The following is a 14,955-nucleotide window of genomic DNA, read 5'->3' as shown; positions in this document are numbered from 1 at the left end:
GAGTGCTGGGAGAGTCAGGTGGTGACAGGCGGGGAGGACACGGCCTGGGTGACCGCTGTGCACCCGGCTTATCTGCCTAGGGCGCTCCCAGCATGGCGGCCTTGCTCCCCCCGGAATTCGTGGGGCAGTGTTCAGTCCCAGGCATGTGGCTCCCGGGGCACGGTGGCGGGGTCACCCCTAGGTGTGGTTCAGCCTCTGGTTCAGCTCCTGAGAGGTGAGCCCAGTGCAGAAAAGGTTCTCTGTGTCTCCATCATGACCTCTGCTGTGAGCTGGGGCACAAGCAAGAGAAAGGCCACCACAGCCACTGGGAGAGGGGACTCCCGGTGTCCTCAAAGCAGACGACACAGCTGCATGTCAGCGTCTAGCTGGCCGGTGCGTTCCCCAGCTTATCGCGAGGTCCCTGTGACTCCCGTCAGCCCAACCTTTGGTCACATCCACTCTCGCCCCAGGGATTCGTCAGCAGCTGGGTCAATGAGACCTCCAGGGTCCAGAACCCAGAGTGAGGAGGCCCCTCAGCTGTGGTTTTCCAGGATCCGCTCTTCCTCACTCAGCCCTCAGTGTGGCCCCTAGAAAGGGTGGCAGTGAGTGATGGGCATCTGGGGACCCATTCATGCCTAGAATTTGGACATTTCCTATGAGGGCTCGTTGGGGTGGGGGGGGAGGATCTTTCCCTCTGCACGGATTCTGACTTCATCCCCACGGGACCTGTGAACTCTGCACCAATAATTCTCTTCCAGTTCCAAGTACGGAGATTATATTGGGAACAGACATTTTCAGGAGGAGCTAAGTCAGGCTGCTGAGAAAAATCCCACGCCCGTCACTCCTAAGGAGAGACTGTCCATCGGCTAGAATTTTCCAGGGCACTGGGGTGGGGGGTGGGTAGAGCAGGGTTCCAGACACGGAGTTGAAGATTCCAGTCCCTGTATGCATCTCCTGAGTCTGGGAGGCTCCCAGAGCTCCCAGCGGCAGACATAGGTGCATTGACCTACAGCCCACCATGGCCGGCACGGGACGGATGGAGGGCTTCACAGGGGGCAGGCTGTGTGTGACGGGGAAGTTGGCGTATCCCCCCACGGTGGGGGGCCAAGTGGGGTTTCACACACACAGCGCCCACCTCTCTGCTTGGCATGAGCAATGCTAAATAAATGTCAAGGCACATACCCCCTGCACCATTTTGTTGCTAAAATGGTGCTGATGAAGGTTCTGGTCAGGGACTAACACAGGCGAAGCTGGGAAGCACCCTAACCCCTTCCAGGGCATGTGTGAGGCCAGGCTGGGGGACAGACCCAGAGCAGGACATGCCCAGGTTGATGGCTGCCCCTCTCTGGTCAGTCCTACCTCTTTGCTTGCTCACCGGCGCCGATCTCCCCCTCCCCTGCCCGTCCCTGTCCTTGTGACACATCGCTTTGATATTTCCCAATGGGACGTGAAGTCCTGGAAGGCGAAGCCACGTCCGCCCATTTTCGCACCCTGCACCTGTCCAGTGAAGGGTTACTGAAAACAGTAGAAGGATTACTAGGAATCTGTTTGAAGGACACAGGTTCGGGGAGCGGCCCCATTGCCTTGGTGGGTCAGGGAGATTCCTGACGTTCGAATAAGCTGCCCGAGGCCCGCAGGATCCCAGCTCCACGTCCTCTGGCTGTGGCACCAGCCAAAACCATACACATTTGCAATCCCGACTTCCTGTGTGTAAAACGGGTTTACGATTACTTCCCACATGGGTGGGCTCGTGTGCCAGCCGAGACAGTCTAGGTTTGCTGTGTTACATCGGCAGCTGGGGCTGTCTGCGAGCGGGGCCGGTTCCGGGAGCGAGCGGGGCCAGCCACGCCAGGAAATGCGCTTCTGACAGCGGACGTTCCCTGGTGCCCCATCAGGGCTGGTCTATCCCAGGCCCCGGGGGAGTGGTGTGCTGGTTAATTTCACACAGCGACTCGACTGAGCTACGGTTCCCACCCGTTTGGTCAAACGCGAGACTTGGTGTTGCGACGAAGATAGATTTCACAGGCGATTAACATGTAACGGCGAAATCAGTAGGCTCTGAGTGATCCAGATGGAGCCTCCATAACGTAGGTGGGCCTCACCCAATTAGTTGAAGGGCTAAGAACAAAGGGGGGGATTTTCCTGAGGAAGGAATTCGGCCTCAAGACTGCGACTCTGCCTGCGTTCCCGCCTTCTGCCCTGCAAACTTTGGCTTTGCCAGCGCCCCCCATAATTGCCAGAGCCAACTCCCTAACATAAAGCTCTCTTCTCTTCCTGTAGAACACCTGTCGTTTCTGTTTCCCTAGCGACCGCTGCCTCATAAAGCAGGGAACGCAGGGTCAAGGGTTACCCTTGAACGGACTGGGGCACCGCCCACCCCACACTGGCCACCTCCATCACCAGTCACCTGCCGTCTTCCCCAGAGCCTCCTCGGTGAGGGGCACTATGAGACCAGCTTCAGCACGTTCTGTTGGATTCCAGGGCCCCCGCTCTCTGTCCCTGGACCAGTTCCCCGCCTCCGTGCCAGCCCGGGGATCTCAGGTGCAAAACTCGTGAGGAATCGTGAGCAGGTCAGAAGCAAGCGGTACAATATAAAATTTATTATAAAACTTCAGCAAATATAAATACCTCGGTGCCCATTCCGAATGGAGCTACAGCCTAGGAAAAGAGGACAGAAAGCAGCACCAGCAGCGGGCAGGGTGTCGGGGGCCTGCTGTGCAGCTTTCAACCAGAAATGCTGGCCTTCTCTCCAACCGGTCTTGCAAAACCACCGCAACTCACGGAAAGAAGTTTAAGAACAGCACGACACACAGAAACGAGACCTGGGGTTCTGAGGTGTGCACGTCAGCTGACGTCTGTCCGGGCAGGACCGACCACAACCTCATCGGGACAGCGGGGTTTGGGTGTCACGGGTCACCAGGCGGCTCTGGTAGAACCTGGAATTAATTCTATTGTTTTGGGAGAGAAACGCAGGAAGGAATGAGTTGAACAGAAACACTCACTTGTAAATACCTGGGAAGGACAGAACAGAGGATACAGAAGTCCTCTCCTCCAGCTCAGGAGTCTGAAAGGGAGGGAAGCACCTTAGCACGATTTCATGTCTCCTGTTTCCAGGGCAAAGTCTGTGATGGGGACACAGAGTCGGGAGCCCGGCCTCTCCCCAGCAGGGCGGCACCCCTCAGAGGCGACTCCCAGCTCTCGTCCCAGCAGCAGGTCCCAGCAAAGAGAAGCTCGCTGCTGGGGCAGGCCAAGGCGGCCCTGGGGACACCGCCCGGGAGCTGTCCCCGCCAGCTGCTTCTCCAGAGGGAGGTCGGTTGTTCCAGACCTTGGGAAGGGGCCTCCTCGGCCGGAGGGAGGCCGGCATACCTAGGGGCAGAATTTCTTCACTTATTCCTAATTCCACGGCCTTTCCTTCTTTTTCCAAAGCACCACACATTTAGCGTTTACCAAGTTCAGCTCCTTCCGTCTTTTTGACCTGATTCAGCCGGAGCACAAGGGGGAGTGAGCATCACTGTGGGTCTGCAGCGTGGGCCTCCTGCCTGCCTCCATGCTTCAACTGAAAACTTGTGTGCACGTGTGCCCATGCATGCATTCAGACCCACAATGTGCACACACACACACACACACGTGCGCGTGCACACTCTCTGTCCCGACAGATGGCTGAACACAGTTCTCCCAGCTTCGATCTCCTCTGGCCGAGTTCCGATGCACACCGCACAGCTGACGGGGGCTGAAGACGCAGCACCCCTCGTGTTCTCCGCCCTGGAAGGGGCCCCCCGGGCCTCACAGGTTGGACGCAGAGCAGGTCTTGCAGCACCGCTCCCCATAGAACTGGTGGCTGCACATCCCCTGCCGGGGGGCCAGGGGGCACCAGGGGAAGTGGTCTCGGCAGGCGCGGTCTGAAAAGCAGCGGATGCCGCGTTAGCTGGTGTCCCGGGGCAGGGGGAGGGGGGGGGGTCCCACGGGCGCTGAAGCTGCTGAGGGCATCCCTGCAGGGGACACTCACCGTGAGCCGTTTTGGGGCAAATGGGAGGCGGGCATGGGAAGCAGGGAATGGTGTAGCAGGTACCCCATGTCTCAGGCCCACTAGGAACTGCTCCGGAAACCTGACAGTGCCACCCCCGAAAAGCCATGGCCAAGCCGAGGGGCCCGGACACTCACCTTTCTTCTCTACGATGGGGCAGAAGTGGGTGTTGCAGGCCAGGGAGGCTGCGGGTTTCTGGTGCACGAAGCAGCCTGGGGCCGGCCGGCCGCCCGCCAGGCACTGCACGGCCCTTGTCTGCACGCCACCCCCACAGCTGGCCGTGCACTGTGGGAAACAGGTGCACAGCAGTCACCCACGGCCGTGGTGCCGGGCCACCCTCCCTTCCAGGCTTCCCCCTGCACCCAGATCCCCGGCGACTGGGGGGGGCTGACCAGACTCTGGATTAACCCCAGGTGTGGACACAGGGGACAAGGATCTGAAGCTCTCAAACGGCCTTGAGCTGTGCATGGTCTTAGAACACAAGGAAACTGGTGCCTATCTGGGGGTACCAGAGGTCCCCGGGGCCTGCCCAGGTGACGGGTCAGGCATAAGAAACAGTTGCCCTACACGGACTGCAATCACCAAGGCACCTTTTCTGGGGCTCTTTCCTGGGAAAAACTTGACAAGCCAACTACCCCAGAGGCTCGAGAAAACCAAGCCCAAATCCCCGGACTCTGGATGCCTGCTTGGAAGCGGTGGACCAGTAGCCCGGATTCAAGGGCATCCTCCTGAGGGCATTGTTTTGAAACACGTAGGCCCTGCCACCCGAAGGCAACCGAGCACAGCAGAGCCAGGAGGAGCCTCGTGTTTGGCTCGCCCTTCACCAGCGGGCCGGACGCATACCCCACCGACTACGAGAGCAGGTCCATCTGAGCTCAACTGGGCGCAAGAAATCAGGGGATGGGCGACCAGGGGGACAGAGTAACCAACGCCAGCAGCAGCACGTCCGTCCAAAAGGAGAGCTGTCTGATGTCTCGCCTGAATTATGTAGATTGTGCTCAAACAAGGCTCCTGGTTCAAAAGTGTCCAGAACGTAGCCGACGAAGGAGCACCTACAAGAAGACGGGGTCAGATGACACCGGGGATGCCTGGGGTGGGCGAGCCAGACGGTTGCTGTGAAATGCAAGGACAGATCCGTGCAGCACCGGGGCGCGCACGACACAGGCTGCTGGCCGAAACGCACGAGACTGCAAGCCGGAGCCGTTCAAGTCAGCAAGCCCCGGGGCTGGTTTTCCAGAGCTGAGGTCAGCTTGCAAGTGAGAAGCCAGCGGTCTCCTGCTTCCTTCCGGGGACGTGCTGTGAGCAGAGGCAACGTCGAGGTGGCTTTTTTCAAACCCCCTGGGGTAGGCGCTCTGATGGCGGGGGTCAACATCTTTGGGGATCCAGAGTCCTGAAAAGTCTGACGCTGGGGGGCTCGTTCTTTCTCTTCTCTTCCCCTGTTTGGGTAAAGGCTGGCCGGGCCCCTGGCGGGGAAGAGCCGGGCTCCAGCTGATAAGCACACGGGGCTGGAACATTTCGGTGAGGTTCACCCCCTTCTCTTCAAAAACCAACCTCAGCGACAGCCGTCAACAGCTCAGACCCAATACATGACTACAGCAACCGGAATAAAACGTCACGGGCGGGTTCGTGTCCGGTTTCCGAATTATCAGGCCCATCCACGACAGAGACAGATGTTCCTCGCTGCCTGTGACGTCCGTCTGAGCGTTCAGCACCGCCACACCTCTGGTCTTTGCGCTTCACACTCTAGGGCCTTCGGAGCCCCTCCCGGCTGTGCCGCAGGGTTCACGCTGGCCCCGTGTGTCCGCATCTGTCTGTGCGCGTCCACTACCTCTCTGCCGAGAGCGGAGTTCTTGTCATCGGCAGCACGGCGTGGGGCTCCCTTCGGTCCCGCTAATGACGCGTCTAAACCGAGAAGCGAGAGATCTGGCCATCGTCTTTGTCACGGAAACGGTGCTGAAATCGTTAGGAAGGGAGTGGATGCTTTGTCATCGACTCCTGCGTTCACAAATAGGGGTCCCTCAGCTCCCAGGTGCCAGGCGCTGATCTAGGTGCCAGGGACCGAGCGGTGGACACAGGTGAGTCTCAGGATGTAACGTCCCGACTCGAGCCGAGGTCCTTCACACTCAGGGAAACAGACCCTGGAACCTGGACGGCAAAGTCAACGCTGATGGCGTCTTCCTCAGCCCCATGAGGTTTAGCTGGCGCATTTGAGGCGATTCTTCCCGCTGACAGCGGGACGCCGTGCTGCATGGCGACCTGCGCTTGTCTGTCAACCTACACGTGACCACAACTGCGGTAGACATCTGTCCGGACCCCCGGCTGCTGGCTCCAACCCCTCAGCAACGGTTCTCAAACTTGAGTCTGCATGTAAGTCACCTGCTGGCCCCACCCCCAATCTCGAACGTCAACGGCCTGGGGGGAATGAGAACCTGCATTTCTTTTTTGTTTTTTAATTTTTTTAATGTTTATTTATGTTTTAGAGAGAGAGACACAGAGGGAGACACAGAATCCAAAGCAGACTTTAGACTCCAGGCTGTCAGCACAGAGTCTGAGGCAGGGCTAGAACTCATGAACTGTGAGATCACGACCTGAACCGAAGTCCTGACGCTTAACTCACTGAGCCGCCCAGGCGGCCCGAGCACCTGCATTTCTAGCCACGGTGCTGCAGTGCGGGCTGGGTCACGTTTGGAGAGCCACCGCTCTAGGTGATCAGGACCCTGTTGGCCAAGGCCCTTTCCTCTTGTTTTTCCATTTCAGAGCCGACTCAAGTCACGTCCAAGTCTGATGAGAGCGTGTGCAGAGCTGGTGTGCGGCCCGACGTGACCAGGGGAGCTGCAGGCTCATAAAGGGGCCTCTGTGGTCACCAAGAGCCACATGCCCTGCTCCCCACCCAGCCCGGCCTGCCCGGCTTACTTCTGCCCCCCTTATAGGGTCCCTGCTGCCGACTCTCGGAGGGCCCGGTGCCCTGACTCCTGAGAAGCCTCAGGTGGGCTTAGAGCCCTTGTGGGGCAGAGCCCTTGTGGCTCTGCAATGTTCGCAGAGGTGTTTCTTCAAGGTCGCGCCTCTTACCGATGCCAAAACTCCGCAGGGACCAGGGCGCCTGGCACGTGGGCCGTTCTGTGTCCATCTGCTGAGGCGACACTGAGGCAGCTCCTGCTTCCGGTGCGGGTGGGCACAGAATGGGAAGCAGGCACATCGCCCTCTGTGGGGCGTCCCTGGGCTGGTCGCTCCACCGTCCCCAGCTCTTCCTGGTCCCTGGACCCCGTCCCTCAGCTCTGTACACCTGCCTCCCTCCCCCGGGGCCGGTGGCCACTCACAGGTGCGCCAGAACTCTTTCCAAGACCGCCCAACTAGACTAGGGGACTCGGCTGTGGGGAAGTCAATGCCGGGTCCAGGGGGACGGTCCCCCCACCGCGAGGTCAGCAGGCTGGGTCTTCTTGTCACTCCAGGATGAAACAACCTCCCCGAAAGTGACGGCCTCTTCCTGTGTGTCAGTCTCCTGCTTCCGGGGGTCTGACTGCAGGACCCGCTAAGCACGTTTCCAGAGCACCGTAATCCTGGAAAGCCTCTCCCTTTTGGGTTTCTTCTGTTTCGGCAACAGCCCCTGAGTTTTCAGGGACATCCTGTACCAGACACACAGCATATGCCCTGACAGACGACTGGGGCAAACTGATCCGGACCCCTGGTCATTATCAAAAAGTCCAGACAGATGCATTTTCACAATAACGTCTGGCTCTGGGTGTGTTTTAAATTACAAGGATCACTCTTCCTTTGTGCCATTGGCCTCGATGGAAAAAGGCTGGTGACGCCTGCCGACCGGTAGCTCACGGCGGATACTTTGGTAGCTCGAGGAGGATACTCTGTCTGGCTTTATCCCAAGGCACATTCCTGCCCCCACGTTCACGAGAACCACGAGCACCACAGGGCGTCCCGCTGGCCAGGGCTCAGGTCCAGAGTCAGGGACAGCAAGTGAACAAATCCACCATAATGCGTGAGATCTCACACCTTCCTTTTCCCATAGTGACACCCCTCCTGGGAGACGCTCCTCCCGTGTCCCCCTCCTGGCTGGGCGCTCCCTCTCCGAGCCTGCAGCCCCGCCCCCCGATCACTCACCACTGTCCCAGAGAGCGGGTCTACTTGGGTCAAGACGGGCTAGCGCAGCCTCAACGGCCTCGTCACCACAACCTCTGCTCTGAACACAAACGGAGCAGGGAATTTTCGTACAAATCTAGTGGCTTGCAAATACAGACTCCCTCCGACTCAGGCAGTGCATACTGTGGCCCTATCCGGTAATGTCAGCAAGAAGGTCCCTGATCCCTGTGCACCACCCAGGACTGGAAGACGAAGAGAGCAGAGGAGCAGTGAATTCTTAGAGGTGGGCAGGCGACTGGATGTCGGGGTGCAAGGAGCCTGTGCATTCTGTGTGTACCTGTGTGTGTGCATGCCTGTGTGTGTATCTGTGTGTGTGCATGCCTGTCTGTGTGGGTATGAGTCTGTGTGTGTACATGTCCGTGTCTGCGTGCCTGTGTGTGTACCTGTGTGTGTGTGCCTGTTGCTTGTGTACATGTGCACGCCCACGTGCATGTATGTTTGCTACAACTTTTTTTTTTATTTAAAAAATTTAAAAACATTTTTAACATTTATTTTTGAGAGAGAGAGACAGAGTGTGAGCAAGGGAGGGGCAGAGAGAGAGGGAGACACAGAATCAGAAGCAGGCTCCAGGGTCTGAGCTGTCAGCACAGAGCCCGACACGGGGTTCGAACTCACGAACCTTGAGATCATGACCTGAGCCGAAGTGGGACGCTCAACCGACTGAGCCACCCAGGCGCCCCTGATACAACTTTAATATTCCTGCCCTAATAACCGCCATGATGGAAAACCATATTGATCATCAGTGACATGGCCCCTTGCCCCCCAGAGCCTATGGGTTTCCAGGTCAATTGTGCATCCCTGAACGAGCCAGGCCCCCCACTCCATCCCAGAGGACACACTCCCATCTCTGTCATATAGCATCAGACAGTCCAACAGGTGTTCACACGTAAGCCATTCCCAGACCAAATCAGCATGGGAGCCGCCTGACCCCAAAGCCCAAATGACCAAAATGACTGAAGCCGGTCCTACTAGGTAACCTTCCATGAAATGTGATGATAAGCAAAGCCATTTAAGTCAATAGAAACCCTGAAGATCATGTGATAGAAACCACGAGCTTGCAAGGGTTGCAAGGGTTACAAGAACGAACCTGTCGGGGGCAGCGTTCAGCCAAGCACTGGCCATCCATCACGGCCGACGATTCCCCACCATTTGAGGGCACAGTCTTGAGTGCCAGTGCTTACAACACATAAAACCCCTTGAGTTATTACTCCCAAGAAGGAACATTCTCAGAACATAATAGATGAATCACCCTGGATAAAGACTTCAGGCAGCTTATGATAAAAATGACTTATTAGACAAACACACCGAACATCTCAGACTGGAAAAAGCTAAGCAGGATGTATTTTCGGCTTTAGGTTTTGGGGTAAATGAAATGATGAGGAATCTTAGTTTTCTGAATTTTCCCACGGTCTCCGAATTGAGACAGCGGGGTGAATGCTGGCGTGGCTGGAGGCTAGGAGCCACTGGAGCCACAGGAAGGAGACTCGGGGTCCCTGTTGACAGAAGGACAGTGGTCTCGGGGACCACCTCTGTGTGTCTCTGACCCATACCTCCCAAGGGACAGAGAAAGTGAGGCCTCTGCCCCAGAAGCAACTTCACTCAGTTTGTCCGCTCGGCTCTTGCTTGATCGAAGTGGAAAGACCACGCACCCACAAGAAAATCAACGGGGGCCGCCTGGGAAAACGCTGTAGTCATTGGTACTTTTTGTCCATTTAAAACAGAAAATGCTTGAGAAGGATAGCATTCTCAATGTCGCCTGCTCCAATAATTTCAACTAAATCATTTCTCATTTAAATACTTTTAGGAGGGGGGTTCATAGATTTCTAAACGCAAGAGCTATTTCAGGTTTGAAGACCCACAGAACCAGACGCTGGACCACGCGTCAGGGGTTCCGCGTGGGGGGCACCCAGAGGCTGGTGGCCACCCCACATCCTTCACCCTCCTTCCCTCTGTCTCCTCTACCTTTTTATCTCTTCAGAAAGAGGAGGGAGGCCAAGACGGGCCGCCATGTGCAAATTAGAAAGAGCTCACTCCTCTGGCCAGGCCAAAAGAGGAGTCAGAAAACACTCCCTGCACCTGCTCATGGGGACGATGGACTGAGCGAGAGCCCCTCTCTCCCGGGCAGAGCAGCAGAGAACAGAGTCCTCGGGGTTTGGCCAGTGGGAGTGGCTCAGGATGTCTCAGCCCCACACACCCCTCGGGCCTGGGTGCCCCCTGAGCCAAGAGCAGAAATACCAGCAGGAGAAGAAGGATGAGGGGACCTGGGACAGGCAGGGATCCGAGATAAAGGCTGGCGGGCAGAACCGCACGCAGAAAGGGGAGCCGAGCCCCAAGGTGAGGGTTACCGGGAACCCAGAGTGGGAAACGGAGAATAAAGAGGGGATGACCACGGTCAAAGGCAGTGTGGAAGGAGTAAGGGGGGGGGGGGTGCCAGCACGAGGAGCTCTGTCGGCCTGGGCTGGCCTCGCCTGAGGGTCCAGGCAGGCCAGGACAGTGCAGCGTGCCGGACCCCCCTTCCCATGTGCACGGCCTCGGGGTTACCCGGGTAGAACCCGCAGTCACCGACTTCCTCCAGAGCTCGTCCTTGGTCCCCGTTCACACTCACCTCTGGGGAAGTCTGCCCAGCTTTTGCATAAAACGAAAGCATGATGTTTGCCTACACTTAAGTGGGCGATGACTTCGAACAAGGCCCACGTGCCCTAAAAGGGTCAGTGACATTTGGAGCCCAGCCTCGGAAAGCTGTGCCCGCACCCAGGAACCTGGGCGTCGCACCTGCTCTGGAGAGAAGGGTCGGGGCCCGGCTCTGGGGGTTGGGGGGCACCCTTTGCAGATGTGCGCCCGCCTACGCCAGCGGCCCACCCCCAGGGCGGGAGGCGTGGTCATGTAGTGTCGCCCTACCTGAGACCAGGGCGAGGCAAACCAGCTGGCCCGAGGCGGGCCCGCGGCTGCATGCGGGGGGTGCCTGGGACAGGGAAACGGGGCGCAGGCTCGCTCTAGCTCCACACTCGGCCGCGGCAAGTGCAAGCACTTCTTTGAGGCCAGCTCTCGGTACTTCCCAGAAACGTGCTTTTCAGCACATTTCAAGAATCTTCTCTGTGTTCCTCGTTCACACGTAACAGAGCACTAAAAATAAAGCAAAACCCGTAAGCGAACAATACTTCTTTGGTGGCGGCTTTTCACTACGATCGGTGAGTCAAACTGTCTTCGGATTATATCCGCTTGAGCATTTATGTAACTGTGAAAACTGAATGAGATTTATTGGACCTTGGCATTTTAAAAAGGCATTACGGCGTATCACGTGGAGAGGAGGATGTGAAGGCACAGCATTCAGGGGCCGAAGGAGGGGCAGGGCAGACAGAAACCATGAAGGGAGGAATTCTGAAGCTATCGTTTCATGAGAAGATAACACGTTGGGTTGCATCCAATACTGGAATGTGCGGAAACATACTACAGCGCCCGCCCCCAAAGCAGGGACCGGCAGGGGACCCCCGGGGCTCACGAGTGTGCCTCAGAGAGCCGAGAGAAGGCGGCAAGTCTGCTCGGGGCACAAATGCGTTCTCTCCCGGTCGGGGGGGTGCGCTGAGCCCGGGGCAGACGGCGCACAGCGGGCTGAGATGAGCGATCCGAGGTCACTGGGTCTCCGGAGAGAAATCCCCGTCCCCCGCGATGAGGCCCGGAGCTGGCGAGTGGGGGACGCTGTGCTGGGCGGGTGACTCCGCCCGGGCTCAGTGTGTGCGGATCACATCAGCGCAGGGGCCCGGGTTCCGGCCTCACACTCACGCTCAGGCTGACAGGTGTGCGCCTGTGTGTTTCCTGCACTGCGGGAGCCCGTGCCCTGTGCGGAGTTCAGTCTCCAGGGCGGAGACTTTCCACCGGGTGGCTTCCTTCCTGTGGGCTCGGCCTTCAGGGACACGCACAGAACATGCAGTCAGTCCTAGGAAAGTCTAGGCTCCCAGGTGAGAGAGAACCAGAGTCCCCGGCTGGTTCCAGGCTAATTCCAGGGCCTGGATGGGGGTGGGGGTGGGGGCACAGATGGAAACAGGGCCTCAGTGAGATTCCAGGCCCGGCTGGATCCATTCTCTGTCCTCCTGAGCAAGGTCATTCAAGGTGTGGGTGGGAATGAGCCCAGCTGGCCCGAGGAGGCCGGGACAGGGGAGCTGCTCCGGGATTAGTCTCTCAGTACCCTGCACAGGGGTGACGCTGCAATTCTGTGGGCTGCTCTCTTTCTGGTGTCCTTTTTGACCCTAGTGACACCTACACGTCTGTGTTGAGGCACAGGGAGATTAAGGAGCTGCCACCACCCTCAGGGAGCCCCTGGGTGCCCGCGGCACAGGTGTAGGGGCCTGGCAGGGGGCCCTTCCCACACCCCCTCCCCAGGGTCGGAGGCTGCGTTGGGCACCCTCACGTGGGGTCACGCCACCGTCAACCCTCATGTTCCCACCTGCTAGCGTTCGGCACACTAACAACACATCAATTCGTGCAAAACCAACATGAGCAGTTTCTTCCCCAAGTGCGGCAACTGCTCACGGAAACGGCTCAGGAAATGGTCCTTGTCTCTTCCCAGGGCAGTCGCCTTCTTCCCGCTCTGCACTACAGGGACACGGCCCCAGGAATGGCTATGGCTGCCCTGGGGCTCGGTGGGCCCCCAGGACCCCGTCAGCCTGACGAGCGTCCCCAACCCGTCCTGGCCTCGAGACGGGGTGGGTGATGGCCCCGTGGATGCCGCTGGGCGAGCAGTTCGAAGGACGTGATCAGAAAGTCCCCAACATGCCAAGGAGGGGAGACCGGAGCCCAAAAGGGTGGCCTGAGCTGGAGAACCCAGACTCGGAGGAAGAGGAGCGGGAAGCAGTGAGAGCAGGGGAGGGGATAGCTGGTCGACCCGGTGCCGAACGCACCGGCTCCAGGAGCACCCACCTGGGACCAGGCGGACACCAGCCACTGCAGCTTCTTGTGTTTGTGGCAGCGCTTAAGCAGACAGACTTCGTGAGTCCCAGGCTTGGGCTCGGAGCTGCAGACCCCGTCCGGCAGCAGCTGCGGCCTGGCCACGGGGCTGGTGCTCTTACAGGCCACGGACCTCTTCCTCCACCCCTTCCCGCAGGTCCGGGAGCACTGTGGGAAGAAAAGGGGCCGAGTCCCAGCGAGGTGTCCGTCGGACCCACCCTGACCCTCCCCCCCCCCCCCCACAAGGTCCAACCCAGCTCTGCGATCAGCAGGAGGGGACCCAGCTGCCGCCCCCCACACCAGCCCGGCCCCAGTTACCTCCGCCCAGGGCCCCACGCTCCAAGAGGGCGGGCAGCTCCGAGGCTGGCAGGCCTGTCTGCTGGACGGCATGGGCTGCGGACACAGGCTGGCCGCCACCCGCTCGGACGCGAAGCGTGCCCGTCGCGTGCACTGGACGAGGCGGCTCTGGGTGCCCCCACCGCAAGGCTGGCTGCACGTGCTCCAGTTCCCCACGGACCAGCTGGGAGGGGACAACGGCACCTCGGTGAGGGGCGCTGCCCGTGCGGGAGACACGGCCGCGCCAATCCCACCCACGGCCCACAGGCACACCGTTGTTTCCAGTCGGCAGCTCGGCAGCCTCTCCGGTCCCTGCTGCCTCTCACCTTCCCGATTAGCCCTCCTGCCTGTGTTTCTCTCCTCCCCTGCCTTCAGTTCACCGGCGCAGTGCTCTCTCCTCCCCTCTCACTGGCTTTTGGGTGGGACACTTCACGCACGTGCAAAAGGAAGGCCCTCTGTGTCCCCATCTACCCGCCTTCAACGATCATCAACTTACACCTCCGAACCCTGCAGCACGTTGACGAAAATTCCGGATGCATGTGGATTTCAATTGCATCTCTGCAAGATGCACTCTTTGTTGTTGTTTCTAATTTTTTTTAACTTTATTTTGACAGAGAGAGAGAGACAGAGAGAGAGAGCACGAGTAGGATAGGGGAGAGAGGGAGGGAGAGACAGAATCCCAAGCAGGTTTCACACTCAGTGCAGAGCTCAATGTGGGGCTTGAACTCACAAACCGTGAGAGCATGACCTGAGCTGAAATCAAGAGTCGGAGGCCCAACCGACTGAGCGACCCAGGCACCCCGAGGATTCTTTGGTTTTTATTTTTTTTAATTTTTAAATGTTTTTATTTATTTTTGAAGGAGAGAGAGAAAGAGCATGAGCCGGGGAGAAGCAGAGAGAGAGGGAGACATAGAATTCGAAGCAGGCTCCAGGCTCTGAGCTGCCAGCACAGAGCCCGACACGGGGCTCGAACTCACGAGCCGTGAGATCATGACCTGAGCTGAAGTCGGACGCTTAACCGACTGAGCCACCCAGGCGCCCCTCTTTGGTTTTGAAAACATAACCATGATATCTTCGTGGCACATAAAACATTAACGTGATCCCTTACTATCATTAAATATTCAGTGTTTCCTTGCCAACCGTGTCATAAATGTCCTAACTTGTTAATCTGCTTGGTGGAATCCAGACAGAGTCGGTCGGCACTTTGCAACTGGCTGGTATGTCTTTCTTCTCTTTTAGTCTATCGGTTCTTTCTTAATGTATTTTTCTATTGGATTGATTGGTTTTAGACACGATATCGCTTGCCTTGCTGAGTCTCCATAGTGGCTTCTGATGATCGCAGGAGTCCCCAAATTACATCTCTGTGGTTTCACTTAACATGTTCTTCCGTCCTCTGTCCTTCCTGTAACTTAGCAGCTGGATCCAAAGGCTTGATTGGACTTAGGTTCTATTTATTTATTTTTTTTATTTAAAAAAAATTTTTTTTTTCAACGTTTATTTATTTTTGGGACAGAGAGAGACAG

At 57.9% G+C, this 14,955-nt stretch overlaps 1 protein-coding gene across 1 annotated transcript in view; it reads right to left on the bottom strand.

The window, feature by feature from the left end:
- Positions 1-2,556: 2,556 nt before the first annotated feature.
- ADAMTS16 (ADAM metallopeptidase with thrombospondin type 1 motif 16) overlaps positions 2,557-14,955 on the bottom strand; it is a 161,192-nt gene continuing 148,793 nt past the window's right edge. Inside the window, exons 19-23 of the mRNA XM_040492159.1 lie at positions 13,415-13,616; positions 13,070-13,264; positions 11,054-11,278; positions 4,141-4,288; positions 2,557-3,878 (exon numbers count right to left, since the gene is read on the bottom strand). Of these exons, the coding sequence (XP_040348093.1) occupies positions 3,763-3,878; positions 4,141-4,288; positions 11,054-11,278; positions 13,070-13,264; positions 13,415-13,616 (886 nt within the window). The 3' untranslated portion in view covers positions 2,557-3,762. The remainder of the gene's footprint in view (positions 3,879-4,140; positions 4,289-11,053; positions 11,279-13,069; positions 13,265-13,414; positions 13,617-14,955) is intronic.

The sequence above is a fragment of the Herpailurus yagouaroundi genome, unplaced genomic scaffold (assembly GCF_014898765.1).
Source record: "Herpailurus yagouaroundi ecotype Mexico unplaced genomic scaffold, PumYag 29, whole genome shotgun sequence".
Classification (NCBI taxonomy): domain Eukaryota; kingdom Metazoa; phylum Chordata; class Mammalia; order Carnivora; family Felidae; genus Herpailurus; species Herpailurus yagouaroundi.
This window is presented reverse-complemented; position numbering and strand designations above follow the sequence as displayed.